Source organism: Salmo trutta, chromosome 28 (assembly GCF_901001165.1).
Source record: "Salmo trutta chromosome 28, fSalTru1.1, whole genome shotgun sequence".
NCBI lineage: Eukaryota > Metazoa > Chordata > Actinopteri > Salmoniformes > Salmonidae > Salmo > Salmo trutta.
This window is the reverse complement of record NC_042984.1, coordinates 10,107,878-10,126,324: the sequence shown is the minus strand read 5'-3', so window position 1 is coordinate 10,126,324 and position 18,447 is coordinate 10,107,878. Positions and strand designations below refer to the sequence as shown.

Genomic DNA, 18,447 nt, shown 5'->3' with positions numbered 1-18,447 from the left:
TGCTGCAGGCATTGGCGATGTCTAATGTTAGTGAATTCCCACATACGCACAAGTGGTACAGTGAATTCAGACCCCTTCTCTTTTTCTACATTTTGTTACGTTAGTCTATTTCTAAAATGTATTACATTTATTTTTTCCTCATCAATCTACGCACAATACTCCATAATGACAAAGCGAAAACAGGTTTTTAGAAATGTTAGCAAATTTATAAATAAAAAAACAACAGAAATACCTTATTTGCCTAAATATTGCGACCCCAGTATGTCTTAGTTGGCTTCAAGTTTCATTTGAGTACTGGTTTGTTTTTGTTGAACCTTTTTATACTGAAGCCAAAACTGTACACAGTGGTTGTGATAAAGACTGCTTGGTATGGATGACTCAAACACACATTTTCAGTATAGCCCCCCAAAAAGTGAAAAACCATTTATTGAAATGTGTTAATGTACTGTATGTCCAGGATCCAGTCAGCCAGGAAGAGCTCCGTTACCACTCCAGCTCAGTAGGCGGCGCCAAGTTCACGTCAGGAAGAGCTCCGTTACCACTCCAGCTCAGTAGGCGGCGCCAAGTTCACGTCAGGAAGAGGGAAATCTCATGACATTTTGTATCGCTGGTTAGTTGGAGGCAAAAACCAGAGTTCCAAATTAACAACACATTACGCTTATTTTAGGCCGTTTCTTGTTAGCCATAAGACGACCATGGACACAAATACTTTGTTGCTCCGGTTTGATGGACGCTCCCGGTTGCTGCTCCGTTCTTTTCTCTCGGGAGCTACCGGTGCCCGTCGAGGTCTGTGGGTTTTCCAGCGGCAGCGACGGTCAGACCCGGACCGCTGCCTACACACCTGTCTCGAGACCCTTTGCCAGCAGGAAATATGTCTGAACAGTGATGCTCAGACCCTGACAACGTGAGAAAATAGTCCAAACTCGTTTATTCCACTAAAGTTAAACAGCTAGGCTTTTTGGCCTCGTTGTTTGACTTCTCTAGACTGACCAGACTAGTGATGTGTATTTTAAATGTAAAACAATGCATACAATATACGTTTCTCTTCGATAACCCACTGCTCTTCTCCTTAGCAAACCACTCGTGTGCCTGTTTCCAGTTGCCTTCCAACGGAGTCTCATGTCCTTCCTCCATCTCACCCACCCTTTGCATCCCCGGACCAGTGTTGTTCGCCTGCTAGACTGCCTCAGCCAGGGGGAGCATGCCCCAAACCCCTGGGTGTCTGCCCTGGTCGTACAGCTCCGGAGAGACTTGGGAGCCCCTGGGGGGAAGGAGCCCCTAATCACCCCCCAGTGCAGAGAAAGACTAAGGGGACTATGTGAGCGTCTGAGGGGTGGTGGTGGTGGTGATGATAAAGCAACAGGATGGGCCTTGTGTTTAGGTGGACCAATAGAGCCACAACTGTCCTCATCCTCACAGAGTGGGCTAGATGTGGTTCCACAGAGGAAGAGGAAGAGCAGCTGTGTGGATCTGGACTCAGAACCAGAGGACGACGCCGGACAGCAGCGTAAGAGGATGAAGATAAGTCTCTCTCCTGTGGACACTGAGAGGAGTTGTAGCAGAATGGAGTATGTGGTGGGAACGGAGGGTTTGAAAGATGAGATGGAGACGGACCGGGTGGATGGTGTCATCCCAGAACCAGCTGTGGAACCGCAGCCAGCAGCAGGGAGTCCATGTGATGTCCTGCCTGAGAACGTAAAGGTGAGACAAATAAAGGACATGACTTAACTATTCAGTCACATTAGTATTCTGTTGACACCACCAAAGAACAAAGTAACTTATGTGTTTTCTTGTTTCAGGCTTCTATCCCTCAAATCAAGGAAATATTGGAAAGTGAGATGGAGGTAAGATACCTATTTTAATGAAGTGATCATGTCTGAGATGTACTCACTCACATGAAAGTGCCTAAATCCCCTGTGTCCTCTTTGTTTAGTGGGACCAGAGCTCAGCGGAAGTCTTCAAGGTGCTGAACGACTGTGACCCGTCCCAGGTTGGACTTTTTTAAATTGACACTAAAACGTTAGCAAAATCAGGTCATTCATGAGCACTACTTCCAACAACAACAACCATTCTCTCTGTAGGTAGAGATCTTATGTAGGATGCTGAGTTTGTCTGAGATGCCAGAACAGATCCTACCTCAGCTCTGTAGCTGCCTGCTGGAGCTCTCTCCTGATCTCAGTCACAGCACAGCAGCCACACTCATCAAGAGTCTCCTGCTGGGAAAGGTACCTCACAGTTCATTCATATGTACCCTTTTCACACTACTGACCAACACTGAGCCAAGACAAGCTGCGCTGGGCTGGCCTGGTTACCAAGCTGCGCTGGGCTGGCCTGGTTACCAAGCTGCGCTGGGCTGGCCAGGTTACCAAGCTGCGCTGGCCTGGCCTGGTTACCAAGCTGCGCAGGGCTGGCCTGGTTACCAAGCTGCGCTGGCCTGGCCTGGTTACCAAGCTGCGCTGGCCTGGCCTGGTTACCAAGCTGCGCTGGGCTGGCCTGGTTACCAAGCTGCGCAGGGCTGGCCTGGTTACCAAGCTGCGCAGGGCTGGCCTGGTTACCAAGCTGCGCAGGGCTGGCCTGGTTACCAAGCTGCGCTGGGCTGGCCTGGTTACCAAGCTGCCCTGGCCTGGCCTGGTTACCAAGCTGCGCTGGCCTGGCCTGGTTACCAAGCTGCGCTGGCCTGGCCTGGTTACCAATCCATCATAGTTTCTTTGCTGGAAAGGACAATGTGAAAATAAAAATCTGAGCCAGCACAGTACTGTTCAAGTCGGCCTTATAATGTGAATAAGACAATAGCTTGTCAGGCTACCTGCATCTCAGACTTCTTCTCCCGTACTGTTGACCTCTGGCAGGTTCTGTCCCTTTCTGAACCTGCCTCACGCTGTCTAGTCACGGCTGTGACGTCACTATGCAGTCGCTACCCCAGGCCAACCTGCCACGCTCTGATTGGACCAGTCCTGGAGGAAGGGCAGACAGGTGAGTGGGAAATATACATTGATCCATTGTGGACTCCAAAATAGAAGAGCATTAACTCTCAGTCAATATAGTATCCACCACCTATGATGTTCTGTTCGGCCACTAATCATCAATTAATCTTTCTATTTATATATAATCTCTTTATTTACCACGTACGGTGCCTTTGGAAAATATTCAGAGCCCTTGACTTTTTCCACATTTTGTAACATTAGAGCCTTATTCTAAAATGTATTGCATTGTTTTTTTCCCCTCAATCTACACACAATACTCCATAATGACAACGCAGAAACAGGTTTTTATAAATGCTTGCTACTTTATACAAAATAAAAAAAACTGATCACATTTCCATAAGTATTCAGACCCTTTACTCAGTACTTTGTTGAAGCACCTTTGGCAGCGATTACAGCCTTGAGTCTTCTTGGGTATGACGCTACAAGCTTCACACACACGTGTATTTGGGGAGTTTCTCCCATTCTTCTCTGCAGATCCTCTCAAGCTCTGTCAGGTTGTATGGGGAGCGTTGCTGCACAGCTATTTTCAGGTCTCTCCAGAGATGTTCGATTGGGTTCAAGTCTGGGCTCTGGCTGGGCCACTCAAGAACATTCTGAGACTTGTCCCAAAGCCACTCCTGCATTGTCTTGGCTGTGTGCTTAAGGTCATTGTCCTGTTGGAATGTGAACCTTCGCCCCAGTCTGAGAACCTGCTCCAGAGTCCTCAGGACTTCATCAAAGATCTCTCTGTTCGTCTTTCCCTCGAAACTGACTAGTCTCCCAGGCCCTGCCACTGAAAAACATCACAGCATGATGCTGCCACCACCATGCTTCACCGTAGGGATGGTGCCAGGTTTCCTCCAGACGTGACGCTTGGCATTCAGGCCAAAGAGTTGAATCTTGGTTTCATCAGACCGTCAGACCAGATGTTTCTCATGATTTGAGAGTCCTTTAGGTGCCTTTTGGTAAACTAAGTGGGCTGTCATGTGCCTTTTTACTGATGAGTGTCTTTTGTCTGGCCGCTCTACCATAAAGGCCTGATTGGTGGAGTGCTGCAGAGATGTTTGTCCTTCTGGAAGGTTCTCAAATCTCCACGGAGGAACTCTGGAGCGCTGTCAGAATAACCATCGGGATCTCATAGCAAATGGTCTGAATACTTATTTAAATAAGGTATTCGGTTATTTTTAGTACATTTGCAAACATTTCTAAAAACCTTTGTCATTATGGGGTATTGTGTGTAGATTGCTGAGGAAATGTTTTATTTAATCCATTTTAGAATAAGGCTGTAACGTAACAAAATGTGGAAAAGTCAAGGGGTCTGAATACTTTCCGAAGGCGCTGTATATCTAAATCTTGGATGTCTCATCAGGCAGTGCACAGGCTGAGCTGCTCAACAGGTTGATAGAAGACTGCCTGGATCCCCACTACAGACTGCTGGTGTTTCAGTAAGACAAACCAACCCGTTAGCTGTAATGGATCTAACAACTAGTGAAGTGTTCTGGCTGTATTGATTATATGCATTTTAATACAATGTCTTATACAGTCTCATAAGCTCTTTTGTCCAGAATGACAATCAAAGGGATTTGGTGTGAAGGACTGCTGTCTGTCATTCATGCCCTGCTGGACAAGAAGGTGAACCATAAATCTACTCCACTCACGTACAAACTAGTCCTCTAATGTACCATACCTACCAAGCCAGACCAAACTGTACTGAACAAAAATATAAACGCAACATGCAACAATTTCAATGATTTCACTGAGTTAAAGTTCATGTAAGGAAATCAGTCAACTTAAAAAAAATGTTTTTCCCCACAAAAGGGCTTCATTATAGACAGAAATCCTCCTCAGTTTCATCAGCTGTCCGCGTGGCTGGTCTCAGACGATCCCGCAGTTTAAGAAGCCGGATGTGGAGGTCCTGGTCTGGCGTGGTTAAACGTGTTGCGGTTGTGAGGCTGATTGAACGTGCTGCCAAATTCTCTGGCAACAGCTCTGGTGGACATTCCTACAGTCTGCATGCCAATTGCACGTGTGGCGTTGTGTGGCATTTTAGTAGATTTTTATTGTCTCAAGCACAAGGTGCACCTGTGTAATGATCATGCTGATTAATCAGCTTCTTGATATGACACAGCTGTCAGGTGGATGGATTATCTTGGCAAAGGAGAAATACTCACTAACAAGGATGTAAACAAATTTGTGCAAAAAATTGGAGCGAAATAAGCTTTTTGTGTGTATGGAACATTTCTGGGATCTTTTATTTCAGCTAATGAAACATGGGACTAACACTTTACATGTGGCGTTTAGATTTTTGTTCAGTATAGTTTTCTAATGTACCATAGCTATCCAAACCAGACCAATTGATTTGATCGCATTGTATGTGAAAACAGTATTCATAAAATCCCTAGTCTCTCAATGATTTGAATCTGTTTGTATGACTTTTCAGCTGGAGCTAAATGAAGAGCTGTTCACACTCTTCACTGACCAGCTAAGCTCCCAGGCACCTCACTTCACCAAGTCCATGAAGTATGCCAAGATGATGCTCGCTGTGCTGACCAAGTATAACACGCATGTAGGTTATTTCAATCAATCAAACGTATTTATAAAGCCCTTTTTACATCAGCAGTTGTCCAAAAGAGCTGTACAGTAACCTGGCCTAGATCCTAAAGAGGAAACAGAGGCACGTTGGCTATGAAAACACCTTAAGTCCAGTCTAAAGGTTTAACTGTCACTTGACGTCTGTTTACTGATAGACTGCTATTGTCTGGTTGTATTTGTCCAGGTAACTGTGGCTCACAAACACACACTGTCCTGCTGCTTGTCCTCCAATGAGACATTCTTGAAGAAGTCCCTTCAAGCTGCCCTGAAGAGAATCAAACATTCATGAAATACTGTCTGAATCACAATACTGTTAAACTATTAAATTAATTATAATGCCTGAGTACAGTAAATGGTAGGGTATTTTAAAGTCATTTTACTAAAATGGTATGTCAGCTGTGTTTAAAAAACGCAAGTTCTTGCAGAATTCCAGAATGTTTACATTAGATCAATACGAAACTACAAACTTGCGTAGCATACATAGTTTGTAATTTTTTAAAAACAAATTACAAGTCGGACATTTGTAGTTTCGTATTGATCTAATGTAAAAATTCTGGAATTCTGCAAGAACTTGCGTAGCATACATAAGCCTGTATGTATAAACAATGTTGCAAATGTCTGGAATGCGGTTTTAACCAATCAGCATTTAACCAATCATCATTCAGACCCACTAGTTGTAATAAAAGCCAACATGCACAAAAATATTGGTTACCTTTTGGAGAGTGTACTGTCTGAGTCTTTTAACTTGTATTTTTCTGTCAGAGAGGCATACATATGGTACCACAGTATTCTCTTTTAGTCCCGATCAGATTTTCTTCAGTGGCATGATGGAAAAAATATTGCAATATTTTGCACCCACCAATATGGCTGAACTCCGTGTCCAGTTTATTTTTGTGCAATTTCCGGGTCGACTTCCTTTCCAGCGCAGCGTGAAGGAGGAGAAACCGACAATATGAGGTCAGTAAAAAATGATTTTATAAATCGCTTATTTTTTTTAAATTACACTTATTAAGGAATATATTTATGTAAATCAGCACTTCAACAATTGCTCATTGGATGGATTTACCTTTTTAACTAACATCTGGACACATGATTTTTGAATGTCAAATTTACCCAAGGACTTGTGGAGACATAATTCTATTGTTAGAAGTATTTTTTTCTTTAACTCCTTGATTTACTTCAATTCAATCTTATCTAATGGAACACATGGAGCAGTTAGAGGATTTACTTCTGATTTATTACTGATAAAGCAACAATTGTTCAAGGGTCAACATACTGTATGTTCAACCATCTAATTATAGCCTGCTATAAATAAGGGGGGGGGGGCACTCAAAAGCTTTGCTTAATTTTTTCACTGCTCAGAAACTTAACTTCATAGTAAGTTGTTTTTTTTTTTACAAAAGGGTGGTAAATAAATCCCTTGCTGCCCTGTACTATAATTGTATGTAGTAATTTGTTGTTTGTCCTGTTTTTTCTTCATTCACAGTAAGGTCTCCAGGGACATGTTATACGAGGCTTTTTGGGAGGTCCAGCAGGGCTCTGGCTAAGCCCAGGAAGTAAGACCACTGAGCAGTCCATATTCACATGACTTTGTGTCATTACAATAAAAAATATCAAGTGGGATAGTACTGTAATGGCAAATATTGGCCATTATTGTATTTCTGTGATTTAGAGAGAGTGCGTTCGGAAAGTATTCAGACCCCTTGACTATTTCCACATTTTGTTACATAACAGCCTTATTCTATTTTTTTTTTAATCCTCAATCTACACACATTACCCCATAATGACAAAGCAAAAACAGGATTTTAGAGATTTTTGCAAATGTATAAAAAAACAGAAATTCCTTATTTACATTAGTATTCAGACCCTTTGTTATGAGACTAGAAATTGACATCAGGTGCATCCTGTTTCTATGTATCATCCTTGATGTTTCTACAACTTAATTGGAGTTCACCTGTGGTAAATTCAATTGATTGGACATGATTTGGAAAGGCACACACCTGTCTATACAAGGTCCCCCAGTTGACAGTGCAGGTCAGAGCAAAAATCAAGCCATGAGGCCGAAGGAATTGTCCGTAGAGCCCCAAGGTACCAAAAAATGTCTACAGTATTGAAGATCCCCAAGAACACAGGAAACAGTTTGGAACCACTAAGACTCTTCCTAGAGCTGGCCGCCCAGTCAAACTGAGCAGTTGGGGGAGAAGGGCCTTGGTCAGGGAGGTGACCAAGAACTCGATGATTACTCTGACAGAGCTCTGGAATTCCTCTGTGGAGATGGGAGAACCTTCCAGAAGGACAACCATCTCTGCAGCACTCCACCAATCAGGCCTTTATGGTAGTGTCCAGATGGAAGCCACTCCTCAATAAAAGGCACGTGATAGCCCGCTTGGAGTTTGCCAAAAGGCACCTAAAGACTCAGACAATGAGAAACAAGATTTTCTGGTCTGATGAAACTAAGATTGAACTCTTTGGGCTGAATGCCAAGCGTCACATTTGGAGGAAATCTGGCACCATCCCTACGGTGAAGCATGGTGGTGGCAGTATCTTGCTGTGGGGATGTTTTTCAGCAGCAGGGACTGGGAGACTAGTCAGGATTGAGAGAAAGATGAACGGAGCAAAGTACAGAGATCCTTGAGGAAAACCTTCTCCAGAGTGTTCAGGACCTCAGACTGAGGCGGCGGTTCACATTCCAACAGGACAACGACCCTAAGCACATGTTCAAGACAACGCAGGAGTGGCTTCGGGACAAGTCTCTGAATGTTCTTGAGTGGCCCAGCCAGAGCAGGAACTTGAACCCGATCCAACATCTCTGGAGAGACCTGAAATAGCTGTGCAGCGACGCTCCCCATCCAACCTGACAGAGCTTGAGAGGATCTGCAGAGAAGAATGTGAGAAAATCCCCATATACAGGTGTGCCAAGCTTGTAGCGTCATACCCAAGAATACTTGAGGCTGTAATCACTGCCAAAGGTGCTTCAACAAAGTACTGAGTAAAGGGTCTGAATACTTATGTAAATGTGATATTTCCGTTTTTCATTTCTAATAAACATGCCAAAAAAATATATTAACCTGTTTTTGCTTTGTCATTATGTGGAATTGTGTGGATGGGGGGGGCTGTAATGGAACAAAATGTGGAAAAAGTCAAGGGGTCTGAATACTTTCCGAAGGCAATGTATATCCTGTCGTTAAGGCCCTTGAATAGTTTTCAAATCATTTTGTAAGTTTTTCCTAAGTGTAAAAGTCATTGTCATTGTATGACACTTGGAATCAAAACATTTACAATGTTTAAGGGGTAATCTGCAGTTGCAACATCCATTTTGACTTATACATGAATTATATATGCTCATTGATTCTTGAAGAATATTACTTGTAAATGCCTCATGAGCTTAGTTCAACTGTTGTACCCCATTAGAAGCCAAAATATAAGCTTGTAAATGTTAACAACTGCTGTAAAGCCTCAAAATGTGCTTAAAACTATCATTTGATATCTTGGATGGTCAGTCCTTGCATTAATAGCTCTGTTTATGAATTTAAGAGCGGTTACATTTCTCCATGTCCATCCCGTGTCCTCAATATTGTGTCAACTACGGATATCACCTTTAAACCCGTGATATGCATGACACGTCTTTCCATTGTATCTTCTCTCTGCTCAGGTTTGTGGAGACGGTGGAACTACAGATCAGCCTGAAGAACTACGGTCCCCAAAAGGACAAGCTTTTCTCTGGTACTGTCAGGTCCGGTCCACTACTGTCTCACCCTACCTTCTCTTTGTCTGCTCCTTAACCTTAACGCTGAAGAGTGAGAATCCACCTTTGTATCAGTCTCTCAATAGTCTAAAATGTCATCCTCTTCAACAAGATGGGTGAAAACAATAGTAATGGCTTGTGATGAATTGGGAATTTTCTTTCACCTGTCCAGTTCTGAAGGAAAGAAGACAAGGAGAGGAAAGGAGGCTTTTTAGACTATTGAGATGCATCCACATACCCCAGGTGACATCCAGGACAATTCATTGAAGAAGTAATGGTTCATCTAACTGAGCCTATACCATAATATATAATATTCCCTGTCCCCAAGCCAACCATAGTGCTATGAAATACTGTACCAGTCGGTGGAGGTAGACCGTCTGACTGACTGTTTGGAAGCCAGCCAAGGTGGTAAAGCTTCTATGTTGAGTCTGTTGGAGGAGGGAGGGTAGCCTGGTCCCAGATCTGCTTGTGCTGTCTTGGCAGCTCCTAATATGACACAGATCTGGGACCAGGCTAGAGAGAGGGTCAACTACAGACGTTAACCAGTGAGGGTCAATGTTCTCTGTCTCTCCGTGTGTCCCTTACCACAGACTAAAGACCCTGCCCGGGCCCAAGTTCTCAGTGTGTATCCTGAGTGACCAGCAGCACTGTGATGAGGCTAAGGCTGCAGACCTGCCCCACATGGACATTGAAGCCCTGAAGAAACTCAACAAGAAGCTTGTCAAGAGACTCTGTAGGGAGTGTTTCAATACGCTTTGTGTTGTATATCAATATGAGTGTAACATCTATTGCTACAGAGAGATGAGTGGCTATTTCATGACATGTGACAATATGACTTGAACCTATTGTCACAAAACAGTTTCCCAATACATACAAACATTGCCTAGACATGACTGACACTTGTTGCTGCATAATTGTAGAAGGATGGGCAACATATGAGATGTAGTAGGAAACAGTGCATACTCTGACTTATATAAGATTCTAGCACCCTTTCCACAGAGTACGTACCACACCTTGTCAAAAGGTCTTTCAGCCAAGTAGTATGATGCATTCCTGGCATCCGAGTCTCTGATCAAGCAGATCCCTCATATCCTGGGGCCTCAACAAGGCTGGCAAGTTCCCCTTGCTGCTCACACACAATGAGAACCTTAGCACCAAGGTGAACGAGGTCAAATCCACCATCAAGTTTCAGATGAAGAAGGTATATGGGCACACGTCACCTCACGTCCCGAATCTCTACTCTTCTCCCTGAAGTGTGCTCAGCTCACTTTCCCTAATGGGTTTGAAGCATTGAATTGGCGTTAACATAGGCTAGAGGGCATATTCACCGTATTTCTTCCACCAGTCCATCCGTAAATCCAGGAGGGGGTGAAGAAGTACACATTTGTACTTGTTGAATCAGAATCTCACTGGTTGAGATTGACAACACTTTTCTTATTGCAATACTTTTGTGCTAAATGTCCCACTGTGTGTGTGTTCCAGGTGCTGTGTTTGGCTGTGGGTCACATAAAGATGACAGAGGAGGAGCTGGTGTACAACATCCACCTGGCCGTCAACTTCCTGGTCTCTCTGCTCAAGATGAACTGGCAGAACGTTCCTGCCCTCTACATCAAGAGCACCATGAGAAAACCCCAGCGTCTTCACTAGTCTTTATTATTCTCCACTAGAGTCAGCTAGAGAATCACACTGCCCTGTGAGTCAGGATCACTATGGGAAAACCCCAGCACCTCTCCTAGAGAGCCAAACCAGCCTGGTCCCAGATCTGTTGGTGCTGTCTTGCCAACTCCTTTGGTTATTGTTGTGTCTTGAACTAGCTGTCAAACTGCCTTCCTTTTTTCTATGAATAAACCTGCAAAGATCCTCAAATCTTCTGTTTTGTTTGTTGCAGTTGTGAAATGACACCTTTTTAATAAACAGTGTGGTAGTGTAGATCTGAAAATATACTGCAGAAACCATGCACGATTCCTCCGTGTCAGTAACAGAAATGCATTACCTTGACTAAACAACATGTTGTTTCAAGAGGATTAGTGTAAGTAAGGAGGTGGGAGAGTCGGTCTTGGCGTCCAGATGTCTGTTTAGAACAGACAACAGACTGCTTCTTAACCTCTGACTCTAACCAAGGCACAGCCTGCCCTGATGTATGTGATTTTATAACACTATACACACACACCTACTAAGTGATTGCTGTGAGCTGAGCCACACAGACACACACTGAGCTTTTTTAGGTTGTACCTTATACGGTTAGGCTCTGTACCTGTCCTGGTCTCGTTCCCTGACTGACTGGATCTCATAGGATTAATGACTGAGTGCAGTCCTCTGGAACTGACAGAGAGAAGAGATTAATGGAGTGAGAAAGATTTTTTTTTCTCAGAGTGATATGCAGATCTGATCTTGTTCTTGTCTACTTTATTATTTGCTCTGCATTACATTTTCATCTGTAGTCCAGGGGACAGGGATTAGTTGATCAAATCACCTTGGTTGTCATTAGTAACCAGTCTGTATACCATTGTTCTGCTGGTATGGTGCCAATCCATGCTATGAGCACTCTGGGGAGTCAGACTGTTAATCATCCAGACTGTATCTAATACATTGGGCTCATAATGTCAGAATGAGTCATGGTGTTTCTATTCCTCTAGGCTGCTGATGGGACACCTAAACAAAGTAACCATCCGACCAAGATGCTAATCGTGCTAGACAGTGTGGACAGTGAGGAAGGCATAGTACCCCTCTCTAGAAATAAGGGAGTCATTATTTTATGGTTGCTGTTATTTTGTCTAATGAATAGGATGACACAAGCTTCAGCAGCATCAACATTTTTGGGGGGGTGAATATGAAGCCTAGGCCTACAGTGTATGAGGTGTGTATTGTTTATGAGGGGATTTGTAGCAGAGTTTTGACCTGTCTCTGTTGTCAGGCTCTGTGTCTGGACAGTGAGCGCAGTAAGATCCTCCTGATGGAGATGTGTCTGGCTATGCTGGGAGAAACAGAGGAGATCATCTCCAACACAGCAGAGGTGCTGGCAGCTGTACATCAGGTAGTCTCTCTCAGACATTACTATAGAGTTAATCTACCTCAAGACTTTGATTATGTCTCTGTGTGGCGGGAGGCTCTGTGTGGTAGGAGGCTCATGTGAGACGAGCGGTGGAGCTGATGGTGAGCCACGTTGACAAGCTGAAGAGGTGTTGACAACCTGAAGAGGTGTCATGAGAGAGACGACACTGAGCTGGACGAGACCAAGAAACTCACTGGGAAATGTTTCTGCAGGAACTACAGCGAACCTGGGTCTCCCACACGCCACAAGACTGTTAGCCCGCTGAGCTAAAGCCTCTGTAGATCTCAGGTCGAGGACTTAGGTGAGGTTACTTATCAGGTCTATCTTCGTAGGCCGTCATTGTAAATAAGAATTTGTTTTTAATTGACTTGCCTAGATAAATAAAGGTAAAAAAAAACTTAAAAAACACGGATCATTATGTGATAGGCACTGTGGTTGTTTGACTGGTGTATCTCACGTTGCAGATACAGAGGCAGAAGGCCAATAAAACCTCAGCAGGTAAGATCACTTCCCTGTATGTCTTACTGTGTTAAATGAGGCCTCACCTCCTGGTTACACTAGTGACCATATCCCGCAAAAGCGGAGGTGTTGCTAACATTTACGATAGCAAATTTCAATTTACAAAAAAACCCCGACGTTTTCGTCTTTTGAGCTTCTAGTCATGAAATCTATGCAGCCTACTCAATCACTTTTTATAGCTACTGTTTACAGGCCTCCTGGGCCATATACAGCGTTCCTCACCGAGTTTCCTGAATTCCTATCGGACTTTGTAGTCATGGCAGATAATGTTCAAGTTTTTGGTGACTAATATTCACATGGAAAAGTCCACAGACCCACTCTAAAAGGCTTTCGGAGCCATCATCGACTCAGTGGGTTTTGTCCAACATGTTTCTGGACCTACTCACTGCCACAGTCATACCTAGTTTTGTCCAGTGAAATAAATGATTTGGATCTTAATGTTTTTCCTCATAATCCTGGACTATCAGACCACCATTTTATTACGTTTGCAATCGCAACAATAATCTGCTCAGACGCCAACCAAGCCGTGCTATAAATTCTAGGACATCCAAAAGATTCCAAGATGCCCTTCCAGACTCCCTCCACCTACGCAAGGACGTCAGAGTACAAAAATCAGTTAACCCCCTAACTGAGGAACTCAATTTAACCTTGCGTAACACCCTAGATGCAGTCGCAGCCCTAAAAACAAAAAACATTTGTCACAAGAAACTAGCTCCCTGGTATTCAGAAAATACCCGAACTCTGAAGCAAGCTTCCAGAAAATTGGAAAGGAAATGGCGCTACACCAAACTGGAAGTCTTCCGACGAGCTTGGTAAGACAGTACCGTGCAGTATCGAAGAGCCCTCACTGCTGCTCGATCATCCTATTTTTCCAACTTAATTGAGGAAAATAAGAACAATCCAAAATGTATTTTTGATGCTGTCGCAAAGCTAACTAAAAAGCAGCATTCCCCAAGAGAGGATGGCTTTCACTTCAGCAGTGATAAATTCATGAACTTCTTTGACGAAAAGGTCATGATCATTAGAAGCAAATTACGGACTCCTCTTCAAATCTGCGTATTCCTCCAAAGCTCAGATGTCCTGAGACTGTCAGGACCTAGGATCAAGGGAGACACTCACGTCTTTTAAACTATATCTCTTGACACATTGATGAAAATAATCATGGCCTCTAAACCTTCAAGCTGCATACTGGACCCTTTCCAACTAAACTGCTGAAAGAGCTGCTTCCTGTGCTTGGCCCTCCTATGTTGAATATAATAAACGGCTCCCTATCCACCGGATGTGTACCAAACTCACTAAAAGTGGTAATAATAAAGTTTCTCTTGGAAAAGCCAAACCTTGACCCAGAAAATATAAAAAAACTAATCGGCCAATATCGAATCTCCCATTCCTCTCAAAACATTTTGAAAAATCTGTTGCGCAGCAACTCACTGCGTTCCTAAAGATAAACAATGTACACGAAACGCTTCAGTCTGGTTTTAGACCCCATCATAGCACTGAGACTGCACTTGTAAATGTTTTAATGGCGTCAGATCGAGGCTCTGTATCTGTCCTCGTGCTCCTAGACCTTAGTGCTGCTTTTGATACCATCTATCACCACATTCTTTTGGAGAGATTGGAAACCCAAATTGGTCTACACAGTTCTGGCCTGGTTTAGATCTTATCTGTCGGAAAGATATCAGTTTGTCTCTGTGGATGGTTTGTCCTCTGACAAATCAACTATCAATTACGGTGTTCCTCAAGGCTCCGTTATAGGACCACTAGTGTTTTCACTATATATTTTACCTCTTGGTGATGTCATTTGGAATTAACTTTCACTGCTATGCGGACGATACACAGCTGTATATTTCGATGAAACATGGTGAAGCCCCAAAATTGTCCTCCCTGGAAGCCTGTGTTTCAGACATAAGGAAGTGGATGGCAGCAAATGTTCTACTTTTAAACTCGGACAAAACAGAGATGCTTGTTCTAGGTCCCAAGAAACAAAGAGATCTTCTGTTGGATCTGACAATTAATCTTGATGGTTGTACAGTCACTCTGGACCCTGATCTCTCTTTTGACGAACATATCAAGACTGTTTCAAGGACCGTTTTTTTCCATCTACGTAACATTGCAATAATCAGAAACTTTCTGTCCAGTAATGATGCAGAAAAATGAATCCATGCTTTTGTCACTTCTAGGTTAGACTACTGCAAAGCTCTACTTTCCGGCTACCCGGATAAAGAACTAAATAAACTTCAGTTAGTGCTAAACACGGCTGCTAGAATCTTGACTAGAACCCCAAAATTTGATCATGTTACTCCAGTGCTAGCCTCTCTACACTGGCTTCCTGTTAAGGCAAGGGCTGATTTCAAGGTTTTACTGCTAACCTACAAAGCATTAGGTAGGAGCAAGCCCATGTATCTTTCCAATTTGGTCCTGCCATACATACCTACACATCCGCTACGGTCACAAGACGCAGGCCTCCTTACTGTTTCTAGAATTTCTAAATTTCTAAGCAAACAGCTGGAGGCAGGGCTTTCTCCTATAGCGCTCCATTTTTATGGAATGGTCTTCCTATCCATGTGAGAGACGCAGACTCGGTCTCGACCTTTAAGTCTTTTTTGAAGACTCATCTCTTCAGTAGGTCCTATGATTGAGTGTAGTCTGGCCCAGGAGTGTGAAGGTGAACAGAAAGGCACTGGAGCAACAGACCGCCCTTGCTGTCTCTGCCTGGCCGGTTCCCCTCTTGCCACTGGGATTCTCTGCCTCAAACCCTATGACGGGGGCTGAGTCACTGGCTTACAGGTGCTCTTCCATGCCGTCCCTAGGAGGGGTGCGTCACTTGAGTGGGTTGAGTCACTGACATGATCTTCCTGTCCGGGTTGGCGCCCCCCTTTGATTTGTGCCGTGGGGGAGATCTTTGTGGGCTATACTCAGCCTTGTCTCAGGATGGTAAGTTGGTGGTTGAATATATCCATCTAGTGGTGTGGGGGCTGTGCTTTGGCAAAGTGGGTGGGGTTATATCCTGCCTGTTTGGCCCTGTCCGGGGGTATTGTCGGACGGGGCCACAGTGTCTCCCGACCCCTCCTGTCTCAGCCTCCAGCATTTATGCTGCAATAGTTTGTGTCGGGGGGCTAGTTATATCTGGAGTATTTCTCCTGTCTTATCCGGTGTCCTGTGTTAATTTAAGTATGCTCTCTCTAATTTTCTTCTTTCTTTCTCTTTCTCTCTCTCTCTCGGAGGACCTGAGCCCTAGGGTTTTATAAATATATTTGATTGATTGATTGTCTTCATGCAGCTGACAAATTCACTATGTAAAACATTGTATTATATATATATTTTTGTCTTCTTTTAACCTTCAATCCCTTTCATGTCACTCTCTTTTCTTTTCCCTTATCTCTTTCTTCCTCTCATTCTTCTAGTTGCACATTGGTGCAAGTCGTCGAAGCAGTGATCACCAAACAAGCCCAGGTCTGAGGAGTCCACCCCCCAGACCCAGACCCCTCTCTCAGGTCTGAGGAGTCCACCCCCCAGACCCAGACCCCTCTCTCAGGTCTGAGGAGTCCACCCCCCAGACCCAGACCCCTCTCTCAGACCCACACCAACCAATACACGACTGGAACGTAATGTGATAGCTGTACCAAAGATTTGTATAATTAACCCAAGATAGACCAGAGCCTGTCGTTTCCAATGGTAGCAAATGAATTATAGTGTGCAGAATGAGCCAGGAGGTGGGCAGAGCCAAGCACGCGTTCTAGCATTTAATGTTATTTGTCACATGCGCCGAATACAACAGGTGTAAACCTTACAGTGAAATGCTTACCTACAAGCCCTTAACCAACAATGCAGTTTTAAGAAAAAATACGTTTTAAGAAATGATTTACCAAAATTAACTGAAGGAAAACATTTCAAAGAAGAAAATAGAAAAATAACGAATAATTAAAGAGCAACAATAAAATAACAGTAAGTCAATTCGCCATTGACTTCTTCTAAACAATGCAATTTTTAGAAACTTTGGCGAAGTGTAAAGTCTACAAAATGCAGTCCACTCTGTTTGCTACAGATTATAGTTTTGGAAACAGAAAACTGTATGGAGATCAAATGTTTTATTGATGACAAAATTAGCATAATGTTGGCCAAAATCCAATCTCGCTCCACTGCCGGCTACTGGGCTTTTATCATCACCATATTTGGTAGTGAGTGGTAATGAAAACCGGACGCTTCACTTTTATACATCCGGTGAAATATCTGGCTCATTGTTCTATCTGTGGCTATACTAGGACTTTCTCCTCTGATGTCACTACTATGGAAGCATATTGCTATCAAAATGTATGCGCAGACATATGCTTCCATACTTTACTGCCATGACATAGACAACCACCTTCTCTCTTTAGTTGTGGCCCTGTGTGCAAAGAGCACCCCCTGGCCCACTGGCTATGGCACTGCCGCTGGGTTGTCCTCAGCGTGTTTCTGTTGGTGCTCTGCTGTGGTCCTACTGATCACCCTCTTTCAGGTTCAGTCCTGAACAAAGATCCTTTCTGGTTTTAAGCTTCAACACAAACACTCCCTGAAGGAGACAGACCGGCACAGCCCGTCCTGGTTCTGGCCCCTTGCATGTACTGGCAGAAGTAACAAGCTGGTGTTATCTTCTATTGCAAACTGTCACATGGTGCATGCCTACCTTTTAAAATATGTTAATAATATTGTTATGAAGTTATTTTATACTGACTAGAAACAAAAACCTGCAAATGAATCTCTCAAAAAATAAATGCCACTTGACGATCAATCATATCAAGCCTTTTAATTAGAAATATAGAAACGATATCAAAACGTAGACAATAAACTGGTTAGTACCACAACAAAACCGCAATGCAGTGAAAACCTCCAACACAATTATGCTTCAAAGAAACCAATTAGAAACAAATGCATCTTAGGTTAATATAAATTAAAAGTTTAACAGGTTAATGTTCAGCTTATTTCATGTTATTGTACTACAGCTCACAGAGAAACAGACACTTTCTAGCATTTTCTAGTTCTATTTTCAAAATTATGTTATAAAATAATATAATACAATTATATTAAGGATTTAGTGACAGTTGTGCCTTTACTTCTAAAGGATCCATTAAGTTAATAGATAGAGAAAACAAAGATAATGTAGACATTCAATTAAATAAATACATAATTATATTAGGAATGTTGCAGATTTATTACTCCCGATGTAATAGATAAAGAAAGAAAACAAATATATAGAAATTAAATAAAGAAATAATTATATTAAGAATGGCGTACCTTCATTTGGAAACTACGTGAATCTTGTTGTGCAAATATGTGTGCCAGACACATAACTTCTACAGTAAGCTATCTTGATATGTTGTAGTCATTAACAAATTTATGAAACTTGTTACAAAAACATATCGTATTTAACCTGAAGAAAATAATCTAATTGACACCTGAAATAATAATAACTTAATTTTTTAAATAAAATAAATAAACTGGCAAAGTGCCTTTTATATAGAAATGTCAAACTTGCTTTGCATAAAGCATTAGATAAAATAGTGGTCAAGCTAGATACATATCATGGTACCCAACTACCC

General features: G+C 42.9%; 1 protein-coding gene and 1 pseudogene across 3 annotated transcripts; both read left to right on the top strand.

Moving 5' to 3' along the window:
* Positions 1–568: 568 nt before the first annotated feature.
* Positions 569–6,273, top strand: fance (FA complementation group E). 3 transcript variants are annotated; one of them, XM_029718540.1, is made up of 10 exons: positions 569–904; positions 1,074–1,701; positions 1,800–1,844; positions 1,934–1,990; positions 2,082–2,225; positions 2,850–2,973; positions 4,333–4,408; positions 4,529–4,595; positions 5,404–5,529; positions 5,740–6,273. In XM_029718540.1, exons 1-10 carry the CDS (start codon positions 696–698, stop codon positions 5,842–5,844), a joined length of 1,581 nt encoding a protein of 526 aa, XP_029574400.1. In that variant the 5' UTR covers positions 569–695; the 3' UTR covers positions 5,845–6,273. The 3 variants fall into 3 exon arrangements, with proteins under 3 accessions (XP_029574400.1, XP_029574401.1, XP_029574402.1); XM_029718541.1 differs by lacking the exon at positions 5,740–6,273 and having other exon boundaries at positions 4,516–4,595; positions 5,404–5,520; XM_029718542.1 differs by lacking the exons at positions 5,404–5,529; positions 5,740–6,273 and having other exon boundaries at positions 4,516–4,686.
* Positions 6,274–6,507: 234 nt separating this feature from the next.
* On the top strand, positions 6,508–11,166 carry LOC115166464 (60S ribosomal protein L10a-like; annotated as a pseudogene).
* The last annotated feature ends 7,281 nt before the right edge of the window (positions 11,167–18,447 follow it).

Bases quoted from the DNA above. Each gene is read 5' to 3' on its own strand.
- fance (XM_029718540.1), top strand. From the start codon at position 696: ATGGACACAAATACTTTGTTGCTCCGGTTTGATGGACGCTCCCGGTTG. The intron at 1,702-1,799 runs GTGAGACAAATA...TTCTTGTTTCAG, and splicing joins TCCTGCCTGAGAACGTAAAG to GCTTCTATCCCTCAAATCAA. The intron at 4,596-5,403 runs GTGAACCATAAA...ATGACTTTTCAG, and splicing joins ATGCCCTGCTGGACAAGAAG to CTGGAGCTAAATGAAGAGCT.